Source organism: Schistocerca piceifrons, chromosome 7, assembly GCF_021461385.2.
Source record: "Schistocerca piceifrons isolate TAMUIC-IGC-003096 chromosome 7, iqSchPice1.1, whole genome shotgun sequence".
NCBI lineage: Eukaryota > Metazoa > Arthropoda > Insecta > Orthoptera > Acrididae > Schistocerca > Schistocerca piceifrons.
This window is the reverse complement of record NC_060144.1, coordinates 244136854-244164029: the sequence shown is the minus strand read 5'-3', so window position 1 is coordinate 244164029 and position 27176 is coordinate 244136854. Positions and strand designations below refer to the sequence as shown.

The following is a 27176-nucleotide window of genomic DNA, read 5'->3' as shown; positions in this document are numbered from 1 at the left end:
GATGTCTGGCGTTCCGCAAGGCCCTCTGCTGTTCCTGATTTACGGAAATGATCTAGGTTACAATATGCGCAGCCCCCTTAGATTGTTTGTAGGTGACGCTGTAATTTACCGTCTAGTAAAGTCATCAGACGATCAATTCCAATTACAAAATGATCTAGAGAGAATTTATGTATGATGCGAAAAGTGGCAATTGGCACTAAACCAAGAAAAGTGCGAGGTAATCCACATGGGTACTAAAAGAAATCCGATAAATTTTGGATATACGATAAATCGCACAAATCTAAGGCTGTCAATTCGGTTAAATACCTAGGAATTATAATTACGAGCATTTTAAGTGGGAAATACCACACAGATAAAATTGTGGGGCAGGCAAAACAGAGACTGCGCTTTGTTGGCAGAACACTCAGAAGATGTGACAAAACCCACTAAAGAGACAGCCTACATTACAATTCTCCGTTCTCAGCTGGAATATTGCTGCGCGGTGTGGGATCCTTACCAGGTAGGATTGAAGGAGGATATCAAAAAAGTGCAAATAAGGGTAGCACGTTTCGTGTTATTGCGCAACGGGTGTTAGAGTTACATATATGAATGGATATATGAGTGGATGGGCAAATGTCTATAAGGTACTTTACATATGTAGAATTGTGGACGGTTGGGAATGTGAGTCTCACGGGAAGCGTGCAAGGGATAAGTCCCTGCAATCGCGCTATTCTTCTGTGTCCTCGGTGGCTCAGATGGGACAGTCGGCTCACAGCCGTGTTAGCGTGCGGAGCTGCTCCGCGCGCCGTCCGACGCTCCGCTCTCGGTGGTGTTTACTTCTGCGTCGCGGTGTTTGTGTCTATCGAGTCCAGTACTAACGTACTCCATGGCGCACTCGTACCGCCGTGCAACGATCAAAGTAACGTTTCAGGCTGAACTTCCACTACCCAGAGCTTTCGAAGTCGAACAGTTCATCCGAGAGGATCTACGTTTGAAATCCCAGGACGTAATTGGGATACACTTTTCCGTCACTGGAAGTGTTGTCTACATCAAGATGTCGACGGAGGAACTTTGCACTGACATAATTCACCGTCATGCACCGGACTAAAATTTAAACACTCTGATGGACATATGGGGGCTGTGACAGTCGCCCATGCTGGATTCGGTCTCCGGACATTGCGGGTGTTTGAGCTCCTGTTCGAGGTGCCTCAGGATGTGGTCATTACCGCTTTCCAACCATATGGCACCGTCTTGGGTCACGTCGCGGAGAAGTGGTAAACATTTACCACCTACCCCGTACTAAATGGCGTCCGGCAAATAAAAATTGAGCTGACGAAACATGTCCCATCGTACCTGCTGATTGGCGGTGTGAGGGCCATCGTCATGTACGATGGACAGCCACGAACGTGCGCAGGATGTGGCCAGGAGGGACATGTGCGTTCCGAATGCTTACACCGCCGTTTAATACAGACGCCGTTACGTGAAGACACCCAGGCTTCGACGGTCACATCCTTACCCATCACCTACGCCAAGGTTGCACAGGACCCCGTCGTGCCACTCCCGATAGCGCCAGCAACATCTCCAACGCCACCCGTCGCAGCACAACGCACATGCACGGCGTCGCCTCCAGTGCTCGCTTCAGGACCGTCCGGTTTGCAGCGAAACCGATGTTCCTGTTGGAATCATGGACGTCGACCTCGGTGTCGTGCCGACGTCTGCCTTTGTCCAGACAGGTTCGGCGTCAGATGACGGGCGACCACATTCTGATTCAGAAGGCCACATCGGAAAACAGCGGTCGCCTTGCAAACACAGGAAACGACGACGAACGCCTTCCGATGACGCCCTTTCTCAGACGACCCCGCGAGATATCGACCTGATGTCTGACGGTGATCTCCCACATTGTGACCAGTCACACGATGTGGCAGCAACAAGCGCCCCTCCTGTGACGCCTCCTCTCCCCCATCCAAGGACGTGTCCTCGCCGTTGTCAACGAATGATGACGGCGGTTCCCCTGCCACTCATAATGCGGAATCCACAACACCCGATACAGAAGTACGTGACCGTCACATGTCCACGTCGTCAGCTTCCTGGGCCGATGACGTTGAAGAAGAAGTGGAGCAAACTGCCAGCGTGTCTGCACAGGAGTCCACTACGGTGACACGGGCTGGCGCCCCGCCAGTAATTATCACCACTGCGGCACCACCGGCGGGTCTCCACCTGCCGGCTACTTCTACCGCACGTTCGGCAACTACTGAGGATGGTCGTACACAGCAATGTCCTATCGCCACGATGAATCTTGCCACCATTCGTGCCCCACACAAACTGGCCATGTTCCGAAACACTATTTACTCTGCGGGTGTTGATACAGCACTCTTACAAGAGGTGTTTGTGGCTGACTTCCTAGTTCCCACCGGATGCAACGCCCATGTTTCCCCCGCATCCGACACCGGTAGCGGCGTCCCCATCCTGCTATGCGACAGACTCCCTGCAGAGGACGACATCTACCTCCCCACTGCGGGAGATATGGCCCTCACACAGTTCGGCGTGCGTATTATTAATATCTACGCTCCGTCCGGCACTGGCCGCCGTCATGACCGACAAACTTTTTTTGCCGAAAGCGTCACACCCCTCTTCACAGGTCCGCAGGACGATTTGGTACTCGGTGGGGATTTTAACTCGACACAAGAGCCCGCGGGCCAACTCCTGCGACAGTCACCTTGTGCATCTCTCTCAGTGGTCATCGACCGTCTGCGACTTGTTGACACTTGGAAGAAGCTCCACGGAATTCAACCGGGCTATACATTCTACACCTCTCACTCGTCCAGCCGCATAGATCGCATCTACGTTACTCGCTCACTTGCTGATGGCACACGTCATGCGGAATTCTGGCCTTTGGCCTTTTCAGACCATGATGCGCAGCTCTGTGATGTCACTCTCCCCCGACAGCGAGTGTGGCATAGTCGTGGTCTGTGGAAATTCAATGTTGCTCACCCGACCTCCTCAGACTGTCGCCGTATGGTCGACAAAGCGTGGGCACGCTGCCGCCATCGTTGAGAAGCCTATGACTCCACCTTATCATGGTGGCTCTCCTGTGCAAGCCGACCCTCAGGAAGACACTGATGAGTTATGGGAAGGAATTTAAGGCGTGGCAAACTAATACCCTGCACTTCTACTACACCATACTACGTGACTGTGCGACGATGCCTTTCTCGCCAGCCCGGCAGTCGATGGTCCATCGCACGAAGGCGCAGATCTCCATGATCATGCGGCGTTACTTGGAAGGAACTGTAGTGCGTTCTCGTGCTTCTAATCGAATCCCTCAAGAACGTCCGTCGATGTACCACCTCCTTCAGGAACGACAACGACGACGACGAGCTCTGATCCAAATCCTCACTGATGTGGAAGGGCGTCGGCACGACACCCAACAAAGCATCGGTCGTACTCTCCATGCTCATTTTGCCGGGCTATACGCAGCCGTACCGCATTCTGTAGCACTGATCACAGAAGTCGCTCAGCTTACTACGACCACTCTTCCGGAGGATGCAGTGCATGACCTCCAAGACGACGTAACCACAGATGAAGTGGTAGATGCTATCAAGGCGGGTTCCGATATCAGATCTCCTGGACCTGACGGTATACCTCTCGAATTTTATAAAAGTTTTCACTATTCGTTGGCTTCCACGTGGACGGCAATCGCACAAGAGCTGATGTCACCGATGACAGTGGTCGCGAGCGCCTTTCTAGGTGGCATTATTATCCCCGTACATAAACCGCACGGGTTATCGAGGGTCCAGGACTATCGACCAATTACTTTGTTCAACAGCGACATGAAAATATTCACACGGCTATTGGCATCGCGATTCAAGAAGGTCGCACCTTACGCCACATCCTACGACCAGACTTCCCTAGGAGGCGACAACAACATCCGTACGGCCCTTTGCCGTTACAGAGACATGGTAGCATTGGCGCATTATCAACGTCTCCCTGGCGCCTTGGCTTCACTGTGCCTTAGCCAGGCTTTCGACCGTGTTGACCACTTCTATTTACGGACAGTTCTTCAGCATACGGGATTTCCTGGCGGTATTGTCACAGTGGTTATGCGCCTGTTGGGTAGTGCTACCTCTAAAATCATGTACAATGGTCGTCTCACACCGCCCCTGGTCATCGCACGATCTGTACGACAAGGCTGCCCTCTTTCCTCGATTTTGTACGCTTTCGCCTTGGAACCCCTGCTCCAGGGCATGCGCCAACGTTTGGAAGGTATGGCTATGCACGGCCACCGTTTTTGTTGTACAGCCTACGCAGACGACATAGTACTATATCTGCGCAGTGAAGATGAAGTATGAGCAGCACTGACATGGGTGGCGACTTACGGCGAAACGTCGGGGAGCTGCCTCAACGTGTCAAAATCCAAGGTCTTGCTCATTGGTGAGGGCTTGCCAGAGAGATGCGTTGCCCCCCCTTAGTGTCGCCGCCACCATACGATGTCTTGGACTTGATTTCGCAGCAGATCTGCGCCGCTCAGCGACTATCAATGGTAGACGCTTGCTACAGACAATCAGAGAAAATCTCGCAGAGCACAGGCTACGAGCTCTCGACGTTATCCAACGCGCGCACTACGTGAACACGTATCATGCTTCCCGTATACCACACGTGGCTCAAGTACTACCAGTCCTATATCTCCTGGCCCGACGACTGTTGATGGCTTTCGGCTCCTTCGTCAGCTCGGGGATGTTATTCAAGGTGCACTGCCACGAGATCGTGGCGGGGTGGGACTCATCCACGTGCCGACTCGTGTCAACGCACTTTACGTCAGCTCCCAACCAAAACTTTGGCATCGTTGCCCGCAGAGCCTTACTAGCCTCCTGCTTCACAACTTTGCGCCGGCCTCCTTGTCCGCCCCAGTACTGGTATCGACCATTCCAACCCCCTTTTATTACATCCAACGATTTTTCCTGGAGTTCAGCTATGTCTACCGGTCCTTACCACTTACACGTTTCTACCTCATGAAAACAGTCTCCGAATGGTTACAACAGTGCCGCCCGTCCAACCCCAGCGAACGTAAGTATCCACAGTACGTGGGGCGACACATATGGAAGGCGATTCATGCGCATTTTCTCGAATCAGACGTTCAATCAGCGTGGTACATTACCGTGAATGGCAAACAAGTTAACCGAGATCGTCTACACCGCATCCATCTCGCCGATTCATCCCTCTGCACCCACTGTGGAGTGGATGACACGGATGTCCACCGGTTCCACTGTGGCACAGCGTTCGATGTCTGGACACTTGCGCGGCGAATTTTGGCGTTTCTTACTCGACAGACACCAGCTCTGATCGACGTCCACATGATATTGTACTCCGACAAGACTTTCTACCCCTCTGCCAAAACTCACTCTGTGAACTGGATCTGTGGCCACACGATCCGCTATCTTTTTACTTCTGGCGACAAGTCTACTCTAGGATATTGGACTTATCTCAACGAACGACACTGCGTCCTGATACGCAACCCACGCTATAAGGAATATTTTTCCAATTTCTTAAGGAGCACCTTCGATGACCCACCTCGTAGCTGGAACGTCCAAGTCCTGAGAAGCTGAAAACTGTATTAACCGAACCGAACTGAATAGATCTGCTACCCACAACCCACGCCTACGCAATGAGAAGACACATTTGGACGAGCTGGCCTGCTGTAGGTGGAGACACTTCAGGTGCTCCTGTAAGAACTGGTCTTTAACTACAAGTCGCACGACGACTTTCAATTTAAAAAAAAAAAAAAACCAAAAAAACTTTTCCTCATTTATTCTTCATAATTTCTTCTTAAAGGGAAATCAAATTTGATTTGGGCTTTGAGAAACTTTTTTTTTGTTCCAAAAGATTGCTTCTTCGCCATCAAGACGAAGGAGACTAATTGGTGTTTACTGGAAGGAGAAACCAGTATAATTGGAGTAAATTTGAGTATTTGTTAAGAAAAAAAGAAAAATGATGGATAGATCGTCTGCCATGTAAGCAGGAGATCCCGGGTTCGAGTCCCGGTCGGGGCACACATTTTCAGCTGTCCACATCGAGGTATATCAACAACACCTGTCGGCAGCTGAGGGTTTCAGTTAGTCATGGTTTATTTCGCGAGTGAGAGTGTCACTGACATGATACGCGAGCTGGATTGGCATTCACTGAGACAAAGGTGGTTTTCTTTGCGGCGATATCTATTTATGAAATTTCAATCACCAACTTTCTCTTTCGAATGCGAAAATATTTTGTTGACACTCACCTACATAGGGAGAAATGATCATCATAATAAATCGAGAGAAATCAGTGCTCGAACGGAAAGATTTAGGTGATCCTTTTTCCCACGCGCCATTTGAGAGTGAAATGATAGAGAAGTAGTATGAAATTGGTTCGAAGAACCCTTTCCCAGGCACTTAAGTGTGAATTGCAGAGTAACCATGAAGATGAAGATTTAGTGGTACTTCCTGGGGAATGGATTGGACTACCCTCCTCCATTTATACCGATCCCTTGTCCGTTCGAAACTAGAGTATAGGTGTTTCCTTTATTCGTCTGCACGTCCGTCCATCTTACACTTTCTTCACACAATCTGCCCACCGTGGAATACGTTTGGCCACTGAGGCCATTAGCACCAGCCCACTTAATAGTCCATGAGGAAGCAGCAGAACTACCACTGTCAGACCTGCGTGATGTACTCCTCAGCACATACGCAAGCCGTTTGTCTTCTATGATCAGCCTCACATCCATGCCTCCCTTTACCGATGACTCCCTCGACCACAAGTATGGGGTGCAACCTCCTCTGTTACTTCGCAGAGTTCGCCTTCGGTTGCAGCACTGCCTGTCGCGTTCCCGATGGATGTGAGCCTTTCACCCCCTGGACTTTGTTTGGTGGCCCGTGGTCGTCTCGAACTTCATTCGCTTCCTAAGGACACTACTCCAGACTCGATCTGTTGCTGTAAATTTCTCGGCATTCGCACGCAACTCAGCGTACACTGATGTTTCTAAGGCCGACTGTGGTGTCACGTGTGCCTTCGTCATTGACACCGACTATTTTCCGTATAGGCTTCCAGAACACTGCTCGAGTTTTACTGTAGTGCTCTATCAAGCCACCCAGTACAACCAGCGACGTGGACTTTTTAGAACGCTAACCTCCAGGGCAGGTAACGGGCCCTTTAGTGGCCACTAGGCAGAAAAACACCGCTGGTTGAACTTCACTAATAATAACACAAAGAATTCAATGATTAATAATAAGAAGTGGAGGATGGCTAATTAATTTCGCCAACTCCAAACACTCCACTCGTTGCTCTTTGTCTCAGCGACCCTGCGAGCAGCAGTGCGCGAACAAAGGGCGTGATCTCAAAATAGAGCAGTTTTCACTACTGTATTAATGTTCCCCAAACTCAAACGTCCTGGGTCCGGTGGAGAACGAGGTTTTGGCCGACGCAACTACAGCCCCTCGATCTGGCAGTGCCTGTGTGCGGGATGCAGTCCCGGCATGTCATCGCGCTGATGGACCTCACTGCTGCTCCGTCCCAACCGAACTCCTCGACACACTCCGACCCGGGAAGTACTTCACGTCCTTACAAAGATAGTACCACCGTACTAGAATCGATAACTGCTGCTGCTGCCACTTGCGGACAAACAACGCTAGCAAACTTAGTGGTGCCATTAAACACAAGAAGAAAACGAGAAGCCACTATCCCTATTACACGATGCCAACCTACCATCGGCACCAACGTGTGCCGCAACACGGCTCAGCCATAAGACTGTTGTTTTTTAAGATTTTTTGAATAATTCTTATTGCTTTTATATAATTGAATAACTGGTGTAGATCATAGCAGTTTTCAAATGCTAAGTCAACAAATGGGGCCAGCATTCCACTCCAGTAGCCCTGGGCCCTTTTTACCAATCCTACACCTTACCAAGTATGAACGTTCCATAACAGGTAATGGGGAGAAGGGAACAAACAAAGGGCGATCATCTCGGCGGCTGACGATTGCCAGCCTTCGAAGACACAATGCTACAGGGTGGTACAGAGGCTGAAGGCTCCACTTCCATGAAAACTACGGTGGCGTTTGCATATTCCTAGGGTCGGCCTGTAGACTCCAGGGCAGAAAAATAATAGGCGATGCACACTGGTGAAATGAAGATTGGCTACGTGAAGGTATCACATGGCGACACTGTTGGAGAGGATCCCCGAGTCAGTGAAGGAGAAGAACATTTGCCTTTGTAGGATTTATTAGAGCCTTTACGGTTGGCAGACGAATACTCAGACAACTTTTTGTCTGGAGGGACATGAAAAGTCTTCATGGGCATCTACCTTTTGTCGTTTCTGGCTAACCAGTCGTCTAGCAGATGATTTTGCTGCCAGGGTTAAAGATTTGTAGGATAAGATGAAAAGGATGTCACAATGATACTGGGCAGTTTCACAATTACATAACTGAAATGGAAGTCGCAAGTCTGCGAGACCATGACCCTGGTGGAGCGAGGTTTTGCAAAAATTGTATTATAAGTGCAGGATGGTAAATTTCAGGGCTTCTGACTAGTCAACAAATTGTGAGCGTCAGGTTCGGATACTTTTCCCTTCGTCCAGATCTCCTGGACACCCCGCTCATTTACATACATTGGACACTCATGTGATGTGGTGGTATGGTCGCCATTACAATTGGCATAGTGGGGAGAAGAGGGAGGGTAATAGGCCTCATGAGGACATTTGGCTTTGTTTTGACAGGACACGTGAGTATGGTTATAACACTGACAGTATTACAACTTGCCTGAAAGGAACTTGAGTGCTCCAGTGTTAAGACACTTGAGGCTCAGTTGTCTGAAAAGGTCACCAAGAGGGACTCTCTTGGACAGGTTTTGAAGAGTCCGATGACATTTTTAGCAACTCGTCAGGTTTGGAACGTGTGGTCGGACTGTGATGACATCATTGATTGCCTTAATCTTCGAAGGAAGCGCTACTCGATCAAATGTAAAAAAAAAGAATGTATTTAGGCAGTAAGTCTGCATCAATCTTTTTCATTACCTGATGGACCACATTGACGCCCTGATCAGTGGGATGTTGAATTATCCCTAGGTCAATCCAATAAATAGGCAAATGATACAACACAAAGAGCCTCGGCACGAACAGCATAGCCTTGGAGGAGCGAAACTGTATGCATTTGTTGCGCCTGAAAATCACAACTAGTCTCCAGAAGAAAAGTCCCATTACATAAGCGTGAACAGGAGTTCACAGAGCATGCAGTTGCATCAACACCTCTCTGAATAATAAGCTCACTAGCTGTAGAAAAGACTGACCTTCTTCTGTGGCACCATGAGGAACCAATATACAGCTAGGACTGTCGTTGAATCTTTACCTTTACGTAGACGTAGACTGAGATAAAGACGATTGGCTCTTCTAGAAAAACCCCCCGTGAATGCTAGCATCTGCGATGATGTGCTCCTTCCAATTAGGGGTCCCCTCAGAGGAAGCGTGGCCCGATTTCGGCAGTGCACAGGGACGAAGAAGAAACAACTAGAGACCTCAAACGCCGAAGCGGAGGAGGTGAGGAAATGAAGAACGAAAAAAGAAGGGAAAAACAGACGAGGGAATGTTCCGACGCCAGGTTATCGAAATGTCTCTGAGGGGTGAGTGATATTTTGTTCATTGTTCTTTGAAACGGTAGAGGGAAGACTGGGAGTGGTTTTGAGCTCAAACCATTGAAAGCTACAAAAAAAGGTTGATCAAATCACATTTATTTGACAAATTTTCAGAGCCAATGTGCAACATGGACACACTCAGAAAGCAGACAATTTAGGAAAGGGCACAAGGTTTAAAAATGCATTCGTCACTCAGTTAAAAAAACGTTAGTTAACTACTTCTGTGATAAACTCGGTTAAGAAATATTCATAAATAACTATAATTACTTTAGAATTACACTGAATGATTCTAATAACTGGATGCATGTGGATAGTGCAGAATAGCTTTAAATCTGTGTGGCTTGCATTCTTCGAAAGAGTTTGAGTCGAAATTCTATAAACGTTTGCTAAGGGCAAACAGTCCCAAAATTTCTTAGTAAGCAAGACATTTTATGTTTCAGATTAAGTGTCTGAGGGTATACCAAACAGTACTGAAGACTTTCACCAAGGAAGTCAACGTACAGTGAACCTACCAGAACAATATTAAGACTAGAGAACAAAACACCTAATCAAAAAAAACATTGTTATAGCCATTGAAATTTATATAGAGTTAAAAATTTTCATTTAAATGAAGCAACACGTTTGTTCTAACCAAAAACGGCCAAGACCCAAATTAGTGTACTAACAAAGGTTTGAAAATTCTCTCGGCTTCAGTTAACCGTATTTTTGACAGATTTATTGCTTATCGTAGACCATGTAACCGCTCTTTAAAGAGTGGTCATACAGAGACAAGCATTAGATCAAATTCTGTAATACGAAATGACCTAAGAGCCAAAAAACGGTAGCAGTATTCCTATGTAATAGTTAGTTAAAATTTTACAAGGAGTTGGTATTCGAAATAGCGTAACGCAAAGTAGTACAAAGGGAAGCCAACGAAGACATAAAGAGCTGCGTTTTGTTTTGAATGGACGATACGGCGTGTTTCAAAAATGACCGGTATATTTGAAACGGCAATAAAAATTAAACGAGCAGCGATAGAAATACACCGTTTGTTGCAATATGCTTGGGACAACAGTACATTTTCAGGCGGACAAACTTTCGAAATTACAGTAGTTACAATTTTCAACAACAGATGGCGCTGCAAGTGATGTGAAAGATATAGAAGACAACGCCGTCTGTGGGTGCGCCATTCTGTACGTCGTCTTTCTGCTGTAAGCGTGTGCTGTTCACAACGTGCAAGTGTGCTGTAGACAACATGGTTTATTCCTTAGGACAGAGGATTTTTCTGGTGTTGGAATTCCACCGCCTAGAACACAGTGTTGTTGCAACAAGACGAAGTTTTCAACGGAGGTTTAATGTAACCAAAGGACCGAAAAGCGATACAATAAAGGATCTGTTTGAAAAATTTCAACAGACTGGGAACGTGACGGATGAACGTGCTGGAAAGGTAGGGCGACCGCGTACGGCAACCACAGAGGGCAACGTGCAGCTAGTGCAGCAGGTGATCCAACAGCGGCCTCGGGTTTCCGTTCGCCGTGTTGCAGCTGCGGTCCAAATGACGCCAACGTCCATGTATCGTCTCATGCGCCAGAGTTTACACCTCTATCCATACAAAATTCAAACGCGGCAACCCCTCAGCGCCGCTACCATTGCTGCACGAGAGACATTCGCTAACGATATAGTGCACAGGATTGATGACGGCGATATGCATGTGGGCAGCATTTGGTTTACTGACGAAGTTTATTTTTACCTGGACGGCTTCGTCAATAAACAGAACTGGCGCATATGGGGAACCGAAAAGCCCCATGATGCAGTCCCATCGTCCCTGCATCCTCAAAAAGTACCGGTCTGGGCCGCCATTTCTTCCAAAGGAATCATTGGCCCATTTTTCAGATCCGAAACGATTGCTGCATCACGCTATCTGGACATTCTTCGTGAATTTGTGGCGGTACAAACTGCCTTAGACGACACTGCGAACACCCCGTGGTTTATACAAGATGGTGCCCGGTCACATCGCACGGCCGACGTCTTTAATATCCTGAATGAATATTTCGATGATCGTGTGATTGCTTTGGGCTATCCGAAACATACAGGAGGCGGCGTGGATTGGCCTCCCTATTCGCCAGACATGAACCCCTGTGACTTCTTTCTGTGGGGACACTTGAAAGACCAGGTGTACCGCCAGAATCCAGAAACAATTGAACAGCTGAAGCAGTACATCTCATCTGCATGTGAAGCCATTCCGCCAGACACGTTGTCAAAGGTTTCGGGTAATTTCAATCAGAGACTACGCCATATTATTGCTACGCATGGTGGATATGTGGAAAATATCGTACTATAGAGTTTCCCAGACCGCAGCGCCATCTGTTGATGAAAATTGTAACTACTGTAATTTCGAAAGTTTGTCTGCCTGAAAATGTACTGTTGTCCCAAGCATATTGCAACAAACGGTGTATTTCTATCGCTGCTCGTTTAGTTTTTATTGCCGTTTCAAATATACCGGTCATTTTTGAAACACCCTGTATAAACCAATGCGCAGCGTTGTTAGCTCTCTTGAGTTTTTGTTTTCAGTGGTGGCAAGTGTGTTCGCAGTTCTGCCGTGGTAGTCGGAATTTTGGGATTAGAAGCCTAATTAAATTGCATTCTTATAACTCGATTAGACATTGGAGTGGTGGAGAATAGATTATTTTGGGATAAATTCGGAGACGGAGTCAATTAGAGGTGATTGGGTGTACGAGCATTAATATTCGAGTTAATGGTGATTGTACGTGTTTAGCGAAACTCTACGATCGTATACATACGATTGTAAAGAGATTCATTGACAATACGGAAACTTTTATGATGAACTATGACCTCATTCGCTGTATGTGAATTATTAAAGAATATTGCGACCGAAAACAGTTTGGACCGTATCACACTAGTATCTTTGCCGCTCGTTGTCAAGGTGATTCCGCTAATAAACAAGAAGTGAAAAATAGTGCCCGTTAACCCTCTAACCGGAACATCTTTTACTCGGCGGTAAGATGGAACATCGGTCTGCTAGACCGCTAGGACATTTAAAGTGTATTTTTCTCTATTTTTATGACTTTTCCGCACTTCTACGTTGCTTCTCTCTCTCTTTAAGGTGTAATTAAACATAATAATAGGTTTTTGAACCATAATATTTGTTAAAATACCAGTAAATTCAAGTTTATTACTAGGAAAAACTTTAATTTGCAGTGTTTTGTTGTTTACACATTACTCCTTTAGAAATACTTTTTTTTTTACATTATTATAGTTACAACACAAAGAAAATGAATACTAAAATGTAATGCAAAGAAAAAATTTAACTTTTATTTTTAATTGCACAAGTCTTGCACACTTTTCGTGAACACTCCAAGCACGTTGGTTCTTCGCAAGAAATACACTTGTAGGCAGTTTTCCTCTTTTTTTGATATGGACAAAATCGACAGGTTTTTCTTTTACCAAGTGTGTCCGTCGGACACTCATCAACTCGAACAACAAATTTATTCCGTTGGCTAACGATTTGCTTTTCTTTTGCTGCCTCTTCTTCTAAAGATGAAATAATACTTTGTAGCTCTTGAGGCAGATTGGAGATTGCCAGTCGGGATTTTACGAAATCGTAGACCAAATATAGAGAAACTCTTTTCAGGAAATCAAAACGTGATACGGTTTTCTTCTCTCCAAAAAGTCCATAAAGTATACTTGCGTTTGATCCAGCCATGGCCACCATGTGGTAAAAAATAGCCAACGGCCACCTTCTTGTTTTGCGATTAGTAGAATAAACACTGCACTTCATATCTAGCGTGTCTATTCCACTTTTTGTGGCGTTATAAAAAGATATGATTTCAGGTTTATCATTTGAAACGTCAGTGTAATTGGAATGATGCATTGACGAAAGAAGTAGGACTGCCTTATTCCTTTTTGGGACATAAGAAAGCAGAGTCATTTCTTTCGTAAAGCCATAAAGGCTGGACCCAATTTCACGATCGCTTCTTGCTTGAAATTCTGCTGGTATCTGGGGTCTGTTTCTTTTTAGTGTCCCAACTAATGTCAAATTGTGAGCTAGTAGCTCCTGGGCAAGTTCCACAGAACAAAACCAATTGTCGCAACTAATATTTCTGTTTGTGCCATACAGCCCTTTAGATAGGCGGATTACAGACTGCGTGGGAATGCTCTTTTTCTTTTCTGCTGTAGAAAGTGTGGCTCCATCACAGCCTTTGCCGGAGTAGATGTAGGCATTGTAAATATATGCATTGTGTGCATCTGCCAGACCCATGACCTTAATGCCATATTTAGCCGGTTTATTCGGCATATATATACGAAATTTAACCCTCCCTCTGAAAGGCACCAAAGTTTCATCAACTGTCAAATGCGCTCCAGGGCTATAAATTTGTTGGCAGTTCCAAATAAACTTATTAAATATGTCTGTAATGGCAGCAGCTGGGTCATATTTTTCCCTCTGTTCCCTCGTGCTCGAGTCATCGAATCTAAATGCCCTAAGCAATATTCCTAATCGCTTTTCTGTTATTATTGATCGAAAAATTGGCCTCCCCAAGACCGAAGTGGAAAACAGCGAGGTCATAGGCTCCCTCGCAGATTTGAATATGCTGCAAAGAACTGTGACTCCAATCACAGCGTTCACTTCCTGCACAGTAGTGTCTCTGTAAGCTACACTTTCTTTTAGTTCAATAACAGAACGAATTTTGGCCAACTTTTCATTAGTATGCTTTACAATCGTCTCAATCATGTCGTCAGTAAACAAAAGGCGCCACACTTCACCTGGGAGTGGGTTTTTCCCCACGGTAAGAGCAGGCCCTTGTATCTTTGATAGCCGTACCTTTATTATATTGGATGCTGCTGTTCGCGTCTTAGAGCGAACAGGAGTTGATGACCATGTGAAACACTTGTTTCTTCCGTAGTAAGAAACTGGAAGACGACTCTCATCTAGAGTGTCATCAGAACGCGTAGATGAGCTAGCAACATCAGCAGGCTTCTGTGGAGTGATTAGTCTGCTTCCACCAGAAGTTATGTCAGACTGTGGTTGCTCTCCAGTTTCTTCGCGAACTGCGGTATTTTCGACTTCAAATATTTCTCGAATAGTTTCATCATCGCGATCATCATCATTGGGAGAGTCATCGTCATTATCTGTTTCATTGCGAGGATCTTGGATAGTAAGGTCCTCATCTGGAATGCATGATTCATCTGAATCCACTTCCGAGTCTGATTCTTCAAGGTAATTTTGAGAGCGTGCAAGGGCTACAATTCTTTTCGACCGATTTGAAACATATTTCGGACCTTCCATTGTAAACCTGCAAGGAAAAAGGGAAAAATGAGTTTTAACGAAATTTAATGGGGATAATTCTATCGCTGTAATAAGTTTGCGCGGTAAATTGGAGAATGTGTGTGAAAAACGGAAAGAGGAAAAATTAAAACGTTAAATACGAGTTGTTACACTTTTTTCTCGTTCTTCTATGAACACAAAAGTATTAAGCATCGTGTGGTGGCAAAAATTTCAATCAAATAGATGAAATGTTGCTACACAGAAAACAGAAGAGTTCAAAGAGTGGAACATCGGTCATACAGACCGACAAATGCGTGATACTTTTAGGAACACCGGTCTGGGAGACCGGCAAAAATTTGACACTTTTAGGAACACCCGGTCTGTCAGACCGGGAGGGGAATGCATTTTTTCGGAACACGGTCTCACAGACCGACAATACGTAACAAAAATTCTACTTACTTGAAAACAATGCATGCGCCGACAATACGTTGTTGGCCAGCTGCGGTTCGGGACCCGACTGAAGATTACTGGGCTTCTCCCCACCCTCACGAACAATGCAGCGCCGTTAGCATTGTTAATGTCAACTATGGCGGTATCTCAGACCGATGTTCCGTTCAAAGGGTTAAAAGACTAAACTTGTGCTGAAGAGACATTGAAAGGATTTCAACTCATAATTAATATCGTGTCGTGAGAATTGAGAAGCTTAGACATTGTAAGGCCCAGAGACATATTTATAATTTATCGGACATTAATGGAAAAGGACAATTTCATGTGAAAGCATATCTTTGGTGATAGGTACACAAATGCACGTAGTTCTGACGACTGTTATCATACCGAAACAATACACAATAGGATCAGCTCTCCTTTCATTGATCCCCCAGTGCCATGTTTCGTTAATTTAAGAAATTAATTGTGACAATAAAACAGAAATATACGAGACATTCCCAGTATTTACTAAATTGCATAATTAGCTAGTGCATAGACAATAATATCTGTGAACATTCAAAGGTTATTGAAGGAAAGTGATAAACCTTTTTACAAACAGATTTAATAGGTTTCAACGAATGTATACAGACTGCTAAAGTAACTAAATCAAATTACTCAGGGAAAGAAATTAGTAAAATATACTGGAACTCAATTGATATCTTACTCCATAGTAACAAAAACGAAAACCAAACTGCCTTTGGATCCATCGTGGTTGAAAGCGTATGAAATATCTCTGGAAAAGGGCGATCAATTTTCAGCTGCGAGTTCACACGACTAGATTCAAAACGTGATTCAGAGATGTTCTATGTCCGACCAACACGGATGGGAATGTTTATTAACTAGCCGGGGCAATATATACATCAACTTTTGAGATCAGCTCCGCTGCCGAGGGGGAGAGGGGGGGGGGGGGGGAACGGCGAAGCGATATCTGTGCAGTCGCGACAACGGTGGGTGTGCGGGCATAACCACCACCCAAGTTAATACACAACCACACAGGACAATAAATAGAACATACTCAGATCTATTAAATATTATATTATATTAAATATTATATTATATTTTAAATATTATATTCTAAGGTAGCTTTACTAACACACAGGACAATGTATGTGATCAATTGACCAAGGCTACAATTTAAGCAGTTCTGAAAATATTTGATAAATGAAAATTGAAATTTGTGACCTGGCCAGAAATATTAGTATAGCAAACAGTTCAAGTTATTTGATCGTTTATTAGTGTATCACAAATATTATTATATTTTATTTTAGAGTAAAATAAACGTATCATATTTGCTTAGTTTTGATAAACGACCGATGTACAATCACCCAACAATTTTACCATGCCAATTACGTACTAACAACGAGCCATATTTGTTGAGCTCACAACGTGAGGCTTATTTACCAGCGACGACGCACTAGGTTCCATTAAACATCACACAACACCATAAAGGTAAAATCTTGTAGAAACTTGGATAGTGAACGACAACTAAATGAAAACAAACGTTCAACATGTAATACATACAGACCAATCAATTCCCAGCGGTTGTTGACTCACGCCACATTCTTATATCTGTAGTGTCAATTAAACGTTTATGCCAGAACGGTACTCGATGCCGTATATCCGCTTACCGTATACACTCACTTTAAACGTTAAGCTACTTCAGCATGCCTTCAGAAATAGCTCACAATTTTATTGTCACCGTTATTCTCACTTACACCGTTAAAGAACGATTAGCATTGTGATCAGATGTTAGTAAGCCCCCCTCCCCCACCGTGTCACCCGACCAACATCAACATCAGCGTACAACTAAACATTAGAAGAAGAAAAAATTCTTTGATCACTTTCACTTTAAAATGACAAAGGCAAACCCTATTCAGTTGTTGCATATGTTTTATGAAATCACGAACCACTAAGTAATGATGAATAACTTCTGAGTCCGTCACGAGTACTATCAAGAACTCTACCTCAGAAAATAAACCAAACTATCCACAATGAGGGCAGACACATTTTAACCTACTTGCTTCCTCTTCGTGTTCCCCCCACACCTCAACCCCACACCCCACCACTCAAGGGCCATTTACTCCACCTACACCAAATTGAAAATGTGTGTTCATTACTTAAGCCTACTGTTTGTGAATAACTTCATCGCGGGTTTCTTTACTTCTGATTGACAGGAATCGGTAGACTTTATGACACAGCCATTACTAATAGTAATTTTCTAGTTTTTTATTTAACTGGCTTCATCTCAGAGATCTTTGAACGTTATCGGTTTTGACTAGACAGTAGTCATCTTCTGAGTCTCTCGTTCAGCTGCGCTGTAATAAGTCATAAAAACGTAACAATAAATCGTGTTATTTTTATGTGTTTACCACATCGTGCAGTGCAAGAGAATGAAAGATTCTGACAATGGCCATTGCTTAGCCGAAACCGGAAATCGTCTTCAAAATTATTTGCAGTGAAGACAGTTACATAAAAAATTATAAGTAAAGCATATGATCACCTCCAAATGTTCCTTTTACGTCAAATTTTAGTGCAAATAACAATAATGCATAGAGGCTTTACAGCGGTGTAGTGCCCATTACGTAGTTACTGTTGTGTTGTGTAAAATAATTCTCTGCTGTGGCGAAGTGAAATGAAGCAGTTTCTGGTCTATTGCGGTATCTACGTACAACTTGAAGAAGTTAATTGCTTGTGCTATTTGAGCGTATGTGATTTATATGTCTCAATGGTACTGTCTCAGATGCAGCAGTACAAGGTAGAAAGATGTTCTTACACTTGTTGCACTAACCTTACCCCCACCGCGTTGTGTAAGAGGTTAAGGCTATTATTTGAAAACAAAAATGTAATTATTGCTCCATTTTGTTATTAGAATGACAGTATTATGAAATAATGATGGAAGCGGTGATCTTTTAAAAATAATCTAGTTTGAAGGTCGACATAATACTGAAGTCATTTGCTTTTAACATTCAGAAAATTGCATTTTTCACCTCAGGATGTAATTACCCTCAGGTAGCGAATCACTGTCGTAGGCGGAAAAATCAGTGACATTAGTTTTAGTTAGGTCTGGAAGCATTGTCAGATAGACTAACTTCTAATTTCTTTGGTCATGATGACCAGGAATTACTGATTTTAGTTCCGGTCTAGGCAAAATTCAGGATCAGCATATCAAAACTGTTAGTACCTATTTCATTTACTGTCGCTGCATATTCATTTATTTGATCTCCACAGACATATTTATTTCATTTCAGTGCATTTAATTCGCTTAAGGAAGCTGATACACTACTACATTTTCTTTCTTCTTTCCACTTATCACTTACTAGGAAGAAGGTGGCCGCCAGCTCCGACTGACAGGAAATACAGTCTACGCTAAGAGCTTTCCGTCCTGCCGCCTCGACTCATTTTTACTTCCTTTGAAGACCCTGCGAACAAGCTTCCACTTCCACGCGGAGGACAATGGCGCGAGACGACGAGTCACAATGGAAAACAAACCGAGTTGCCGACGCCTTCTCCCTCCCCCTTTCTTTTCTTTCGCTTTTAAGAAGCCTCCAGCGAGCCGAACGTTGTGCCCTATCGGCCGACTGCTCTCAGATAAAATAATCAACACGGCCCAACTGGAGAGAGAAAGGCAGCAGACACGAGCTGATAGCAGAGAGGTGCTGTTCCAGTGTCACAGGCAGCAGCATCTAACACGCGACACAATATCCACAGTACAACGAAAATGTATTGAGAGACGTAAATGGTATCAGCATCTCTCAAACAATAATGCCTACAAGAAATTTTTGTCAATGGAGTCAGATTGTATGTATTTACATTTCATTATTCAAACTTATATAAAATACTATATTATTTCTGGGATACTAATTACTACTTCCCTTTTACTCTCCTGCTTTTTCCGCCAAACATCTGCCCTTGCTTCCGTATTGGAATCATTATAATATAATGTCAAGAAAGTATACGGCCCTGGATTCGCATTCGGGAGGACGACGGTTCAAACCCGCGTCCTTCCATCCTGCTTACGTTTCCCGTGACTTCCCTCAATCGCTTCAGGTAAATGCAGGAATATTTCCTTTGAAAGATCACGGCTGACTTCCTTCTCCATCCTTCCCTAATCCGATGGGACCGATGATCTCGCTGTTTGGTGGTCCCCCTCCCCTAAATAAACCAACCAACTCCGATATACTGGTAACGTGGGTGCGTGCAATTCTAGTACAAGAATACCATCTAAATATGTTTCTGTCCTTCCAGAGAGTAAATAAACATTTATTAGAATACTATTCATATACTCAAGAACTATTATGAGTTTAACCTTCATAAATACCAGGGGTGTATGGGAAGGGATGGTGGTGGTGGTGGGGGGTGGGGTACTTTAGAACACCTTTTGAAAATATTGTAGTCTAGTTAGTTTTTTTAACTTTCCAAGTTTTGAAATAAATATTTATTGTTTTTATTGAATATTTTATCAGATTCTAGAAATCTTTTAAATTCTTCAGTTAAACGTAACCCTAAAGTTTTCCTTTGAAGTGAATGTCACTTTTCTCACTGACTTTCATATTCAATATTTTCAGGATCACAACTTTACACACACATGAGTGTTTCTGTAAAATATACGTTGTGAGTAACAGTCAATAACTACTAACGAAATTTCGTTTTTAAATTTTTTTGTTGTGGTCATATTACACACATTATTACACACATTAATGAAAATGCCATGATAATGCTAAGAATATGCTAAACGATATTCACAGGTTCTAGACCCTCGTTAGACATCAGTAACGCTTTCCAAAGTATATTTTTAATACGAGTCAACAGCAGTGAAAGACTCCTCCCCCCCCCCCCCCTCTTGATAATGCACGCTATGAAAGATGCGTTAGTATTGCTAGGCGTAAGTAATAAAATAAGGGAAATTTACTTTTTTGCGATCTGTTGAAGGTGTTTCACGGTGTAGGTCAGATCTGTTCAACGATTTTCTCGTGCGAGCTGTCTCGCGTTCAAGTCTTAGGAGGTATCGGAACAACGCTGTAAGGCATAAAGAACTGTTGATACGAGTCTGTTCTGCGGCCGCTAATGGACTACTGGCCATTAAAATTGCTACACCACGAAGATGACGTGCTACAGACGCGAAATTTAACCGACAGGAAGAAGATGCTGTGATATGCAAATGATTAGCTTTTCAGAGCATTCACACAAGGTTCGCGCGGCTGGCGACAGCTACAACGTGCTGAGACGAAGAAATTTTCCAACCGATTTCTCTTACACAAACAGCAGTTGATCGGCGTTGACTGGTGAAACGTTGTTGTAAGGAGGAGAAATGCGTACCATAACGTTTCCGACTTTTATAAAGGTCGGATTGTACCCAATCGTGATTGCGGTTTATCGTATCGCGCCATTGCTGCACGCGTTGGTGGAGATCCAATGACTGTTAGCAGAATATGGAATCGGTGGGTTCAGGAGGGTAATACGGAACGCCGTGCTGGATCCGAACGGCCTCGTATCACTAGCAATCTAGATGACAGGCATCTTATCCGCATGGCTGTAACGGATCGTGCAGCCACGTCTCGATCCCTGAGTCAACACATGGGGACGTTTGCAAGACAACAACTTTCTGCACGAACAGTTCGACGACGTTTGCAGCAGCATGGACTATCAGCTCGGAGACCATGGCAGTAGTTGCCCTTGACGCTGCATCGCAGGCAGGAGCGCCTGAGATGGTGTACTCAAAGACGAATCTGGGTGCACGAATGCCATAACGTCATTTTTCGGATGAATCCAGGTTCTGTTTACACAATCATGATGGTCGCATCCGTGTTTGGCGACATCGCGGTGAACGCACATTGGAAGCGTGTATTTGTCATCGCAATACTGGCGTATCACCCGGCGTGATGGTATGGGGTGCCACTGGTTACACGTCTCGGCACTTTGAACATTGGACGTTACATTTTAGATGTGTTACGACCCACGGCTCTACCGTTCATTCGATCACTGCGAAACCCTACATTTTAGCAGGATAATGCACGAATGCATGTTGCAGGTCCTGTACGGGCCTTTGTGGATACAGAAAATGTTCGACTGCTGGCCTGGACAGCACATTCTCCAGATCTCTTACCAACTGAAAACATGTGGTCAATGGTGGCCGAGCAACTGGCTCGACAGAATACGCCAGTCATTGCTCTTGATGAACTGTGGTATCGTGTTGAGGCTGCATGGGCAGCTGTACCTGTACACATCATCCAAGCACTGTTTGCCTCAATGCCCAGCGGTATCAAAGCAGTTATTACGGTCAGAGTTGGTTGTTCTGGGTACTGATTTCTCAGGATCTTTGCACCCAAATTATGTGATAATGTAATCACATGTCAGTTCTAGTACAATATATTTGTCCAATGAATACCCGTTTATCATCTGCATTTCTTCTTGGTGTAGCAATTTTAATGGCCAGTAGTGTATTTATTTCGCTTTTCACTTAAGCGTCAATGTTTGGTTTCACTTTCAGAGCAGTGCTAAGTCACAGATAAATTTTAAACTGAAGCCTGTCATTGAGCTTCCGTGGGTGCATTTTGCTGTCTTCATTGGTGAAAAGTTGCTCGTACACAGATGTATATCCAAACATTTGTATAATCGTAGCTGCAAACCTGTGAATTTTATACGAGTCTACAAGACCTATTTTCTTGAGACTCTTATCATTCAACTTCGTGTCAGACTGGGGTTCCTTCATGAAGTACGAAATCTCACTCTCTTCAGAGTGATAACAATATCTTAGGTTTTCCGTAGTTTTAAGCGCAAGCGTATGTACTTGATGGCGCAGTGTTTCAAATGGCTCTGAGCGCTATGGGACTTAACAGCTGTGGTCATCAGTCCCCTAGAACTTAGAACTACTTAAACCTAACTAACCTAAGGACATCACAAACATCCATGCCCGAGAAAGGATTCGAACCTGCGACCGTAGCAGTCGCACGGTTCCCGACTGCGCGCCTAGAACCGCGAGACCACCGCGGCCGGCGCGCAGTGTTTAAAGCACAAAGTAGTTCTCCCAAATTCGTTGAAACCCACGATTCTTGCCGAGTTAGAAACTTCAAAGCAGAAGTCATGACCCCATATCAGCAGAACCACAGCCCGAACCTCAATCCTACCAAATTCAATGCTACAACATATTAATGAAATATTGAACTGGGAGAAACGTGATACTGTACATATGAAACAATCAAGTTTCGCTACTTTTGTTGTTCTTGAAAACACATGAGTCAATCTCCTAAGGTATTTTGCATATTTCCACTCGGTAATGTCTTAAGAAATGATTTTTTGCGATAACTCACCATTTAGAAAGGGAGTACTGATTGCACAAAAGCGAGCAGTGATTAATAATATGTGAAGTTCACTCACAGTCATTTTGTAGGTAACCGTTCAAGGGGGTTAGGAAATCGTTTGGCAAAGATCCATATCTACGACAGATCAAGCACCGCCCACAATTGACGGCTTGGCTTGAGATGGGACGTTGTCAGTGGCTTCAAATCAAACAAAATTCTCAGTGGGAGAGTGGGAGGCTCGCGGAATATCTATGTAGATGTAGGTATAGGTGTAGGTACGCACATGTGGTACAGCATTGTCTGTAAACCGTGGAGCTACTGCGTCCACTGTGGGTGACTCCTACGAAGGCAGCGTTGACTAAAGCCGGTGGATTGATGCCAGGATGATGACAGCATATTACTCAAGAAAACATCATTAATGGCCAAAGATCTTATTAGCAAACATCTAAAACATTGACATCTTGGATATTCGGGAACCCAGCCTGATGTTCGCGTCGTCCTCGCACAATATTTCAACAGCGTACCTCGCTGTCTTCTTCAGGTGCTACTTGAGAGTGGTTCTTGCGTCGATCGAATCCAGTATTTATGCCTGGAAGGAGCTGGGCGTTCCCTAATCGGTCCGCGCCGAGTGTTCAGTGGAAATCCTAGTAATAGTCATGAGACAGAGTACCCAACATCTCAGATCGGGTCTGACACACCTCAGATGACGACCACATCCGTTGAGGACGGCCAAAACGGGCGCGGACGGCAATCGGAACATCCGCGACTGGAGGGGTCCACTGAAGCCGAGTCTGGAGGGCGCGGACCACAGACGGAACACTCGACTGCGTCCACTGTGGGTGACTCCTACGAAGGCAGCGTTGACTAAAGCAGGTGGATTGATGCCAGGATGATGACAGCATATTACTCAAGAAAACATCATTAATGGCCAAAGTTCTTGCACTTTTTGAAAGTGCGTGGAACTATAATCTCTAAAAGCAGTGTTACATCAACGCGAAGAGTATTGAAAGACATAGGGTTCAAATATGTAAATACAAGTGACGAATAAATTTTTTTTTTATTTATCGTTGTGATATCACTACTTCAAGGGCACACTTTTTAACAGTTATCGTAGAAATAAGAAACTCTGGCAATCGGAACATTTTTTTACTTGGATGAACCGATTAGACATCCTTTGAATGTGGTCATCGCATTTCTTTTCTGTACTTCTCTATTTCCTCAGTTATGCTTTTGACGCTCTGTTAATTTCTGATTTCACTATTTAGACCAGCAGGTGGTCTTAAAAGATTCATGGTTGCTGCTTTATAGCTGGAGGCATGAGCGCTGGGGATCGAGTTTAAAATCGTTCTGCGCATCTGCTGTGCCGTCATCCCCCAACAGTAGTATTCTCGGCGCTCTGCTGTGAGCGTCTTGGCCAGTGAGAGGGTTGAACGTATTTATGACAGTTATTTCGTGAATTTTTATTCAGTCTGTTGCGATTTTTCGTGGCTGATGGTGGTGGTAAGTGACAAACTTTCCATAAGCCACTGAGAGACATAAACTACAGATATTGTTCAAGCGAGAAGCAGAAAACGGTGGATCTATCACAGATGTTGCCAGATCTCAGGAACGCAGGATTCCCGAACCTTGAGAAATGTTCAGTGGATTGCCAGTAAAGGTATTTTATCAGTCTAGAGAAGTGGAAGCTCAGTTTTCAGATCGCCAGGGACACATCACAGTCGTGAGAAGGATGCCACGAATGTAGACGATTTTGTCAAAGATGTTATAACGCGAGTTGTGTTAAATATGCACAAGACAGACGAATTTCCTACTGTTAAGAAAACTACGTTGAAAATGGGTGAGGCCGGTCGAAGTGGCCGAGCGGTTTTAGGCGCCTCAGTCTGGAACAGTGCGACCGTTACGGTGGCAGGTTCAAATCCTGCCTCGGTCATGTATGTGTGTGATGTCCGTAGGTTAGTTAGGTTTAAGTAGTTCTAAGTTCTAGGGGACTGATGACCTCAGAAGTTAAGTCCCATGGTGCTCAGAGCCATTTGAACCTTTTTGAAAGTGCGTGGAACTGTTGTTGTTGTGGTCTTCAGTCCTGAGACTGGTTTGATGCAGCTCTCCATGCTACTCTATCCTGTGCAAGCTTTTTCATCTCCCAGTACCTACTGCAACCTACATCCTTCTGAATCTGCTTAGTGTATTCATCTCTTGGTCTCCTTCTACGATTTTTACCCTCCACGCTGCCCTCCAATACTAAATTGGTGATCCCTTGATGCCTCAGAACATGTCCTACCAACCGATCCCTTCTTCTGGTCAAGTTGTGCCACAAACTTCTCTTCTCCCCAATCCTACTCAATACTTCCTCATTAGTTACATGATCTACCCATCTAATCTTCAGCATTCTTCTGTAGCACCACATTTCGAAAGCTTCTATTCTCTTCTTGTCCAAACTATTTATCGTCCATGTTTCACTTCCATACATGGCTACACTCCATACGAATACTTTCAGAAATGACTTCCTGACACTTAAATCAATACTGTATGTTAACAAATTTCTCTTCTTCAGAAACGCTTTCCTTGCCATTGCCAGCCTACATTTTATATCCTCTCTACTTCGACCATCATCAGTTATTTTGCTCCCCAAATAGCAAAACTCCTTTACTACTTTAAGTGCCTCATTTCCTAATCTAATTCCCTCAGCATCACCCGACTTAATTAGACTACATTCCATTATCCTTGTTTTGCTTTTGTTGATGTTCATCTTATATCCTCCTTTCAAGACACTGTCCTTTCCATTCAACTGCTCTTCCAAGTCCTTTGCTGTCTCTGACAGAATTACAATGTCATCGGCGAACCTCAAAGTTTTTATTTTTTCTCCATGAATTTTAATACCTACTCCTAACTTTTCTTTTGTTTCCTTTACTGCTTGCTCAATATACAGATTGAACAACATCGGGGAGAGGCTACAACCCTGTCTTACTCCCTTCCCAACCACTGCTTCCCTTTCATGTCCCTCGACTCTTATAACTGCCATGTGGTTTCTGTACAAATTGTAAATAGCCTTTCGCTCCCTGTATTTTACCCCTGCCTCCTTTAGAATTTGAAAGAGAGTATTCCAGTCAACATTGTCAAAAGCTTTCTCTAAGTCTACAAATGCTAGAAACGTAGGTTTGCCTTTACTTAATCTTTCTTCTAAGATAAGTCGTAAGGTCAGTATTGCCTCACGTGTTCCAGTGTTTCTACGGAATCCAAACTGATCTTCCCCGAGGTTGGCCTCTACCAGTTTTTCCATTCGTCTGTAAAGAATTTGTGTTAGTATTTTGCAGATTTTGCGTGGAACTATAATCTCTAAAAGCAGTGTTACATCAACGCGAAGAGTATTGAAAGACATAGGGTTCAAATATGTAAAGACATGTGACGAATAAATTTTTTTTATTTATCACTACTTCAAGGGCACACTTTTTAAGAGTTATCGTAGAAATAAGAAACTCTGGCAATCGGAACATTTTTTTACTTGGACGAAACATAGGTAAACCAGTATCATACAAGGGAAGCGTATTGGAAACTGAGAGGTGGTTCGTGGGGTTTCAAATTACCAGTTGGTAAAGGGGGATGAATATTTGTGCTTCACGCTGGTTCTGCTTCCAGATTCATTCCGGAAAGCAAAGTTAGTGTTCCGGACTAAAAAGGGCAATTCAGATGATTATCATTCTGAAAGGAACTCAGAGACATTTACATTATGGTTCAGGAAACTGTTTCACCCTCACTTTCCTGCCAACTCAGCGGTTGTTATGGATATCGCGAGTTACCACTCAGTTATTACTGACAAGGCAACGCACAAAACGTACAAAAAAGAAGCCGATATTACGCTGTGGCTTGTAAGTAAGAAGATTCCGCGCGCTGCCAGTCAAACTCGGGCTTCATAAGTCTCGTGTGAAAGTGTACGAAATCGACAGTGTTGCACAGGTATATGGACATCCAGTTCTGCGTTTTCCACTATACATTTACAATACCGTCCGATAGAGCATATTTAGCACAAGTGAAAGGATATGTCGCAGAAAGAGCACGACATTTAAAATTGTTGATAAGGAGAGACTGCCGGCCGCGGTGGCCGAGCGGTTCAAGGCGCTCAGTCCGGAACAGCGCCATTGCTACGATCGCAGGTTCGAATCCTGCCTCAGGCATGGATGTGTGTGATGTCCTTAGGTTAGTTAGGTTTAAGTAGGTCTAAGTTCTAGAGGACTGACGACCTCAGATGTTAAGTCCCATAGTGCTCAGAGCCATTTAAACCATTTTTTAAGGAGAGACTTCCGCACGATGCACTTGACAGCACAACACCTTCAGCATGGGCTGAATGTGCTCGACACGCAGAATAGCTACTGCAAGGGGACATGGAGAGGTAAATTTTAATTTATAATGGTCTCCAACCTATCATCATCTTTCTGAGACCACGTGAGTCAGACATTGGCCCGGACTGCAGCAATGTAGATGACGACGGTCGCAGGGATTGAAAATA

At 44.3% G+C, this 27176-nt stretch overlaps 1 protein-coding gene across 1 annotated transcript in view; it reads right to left on the bottom strand.

The window, feature by feature from the left end:
• LOC124805595 overlaps nucleotides 1–27176 on the bottom strand; it is a 116339-nt gene that overhangs the window by 83789 nt on the left and 5374 nt on the right. Inside the window, exon 2 of the mRNA XM_047266162.1 lies at nucleotides 14448–14919. Within this exon, the coding sequence (XP_047122118.1) occupies nucleotides 14448–14919 (472 nt within the window). The remainder of the gene's footprint in view (nucleotides 1–14447; nucleotides 14920–27176) is intronic.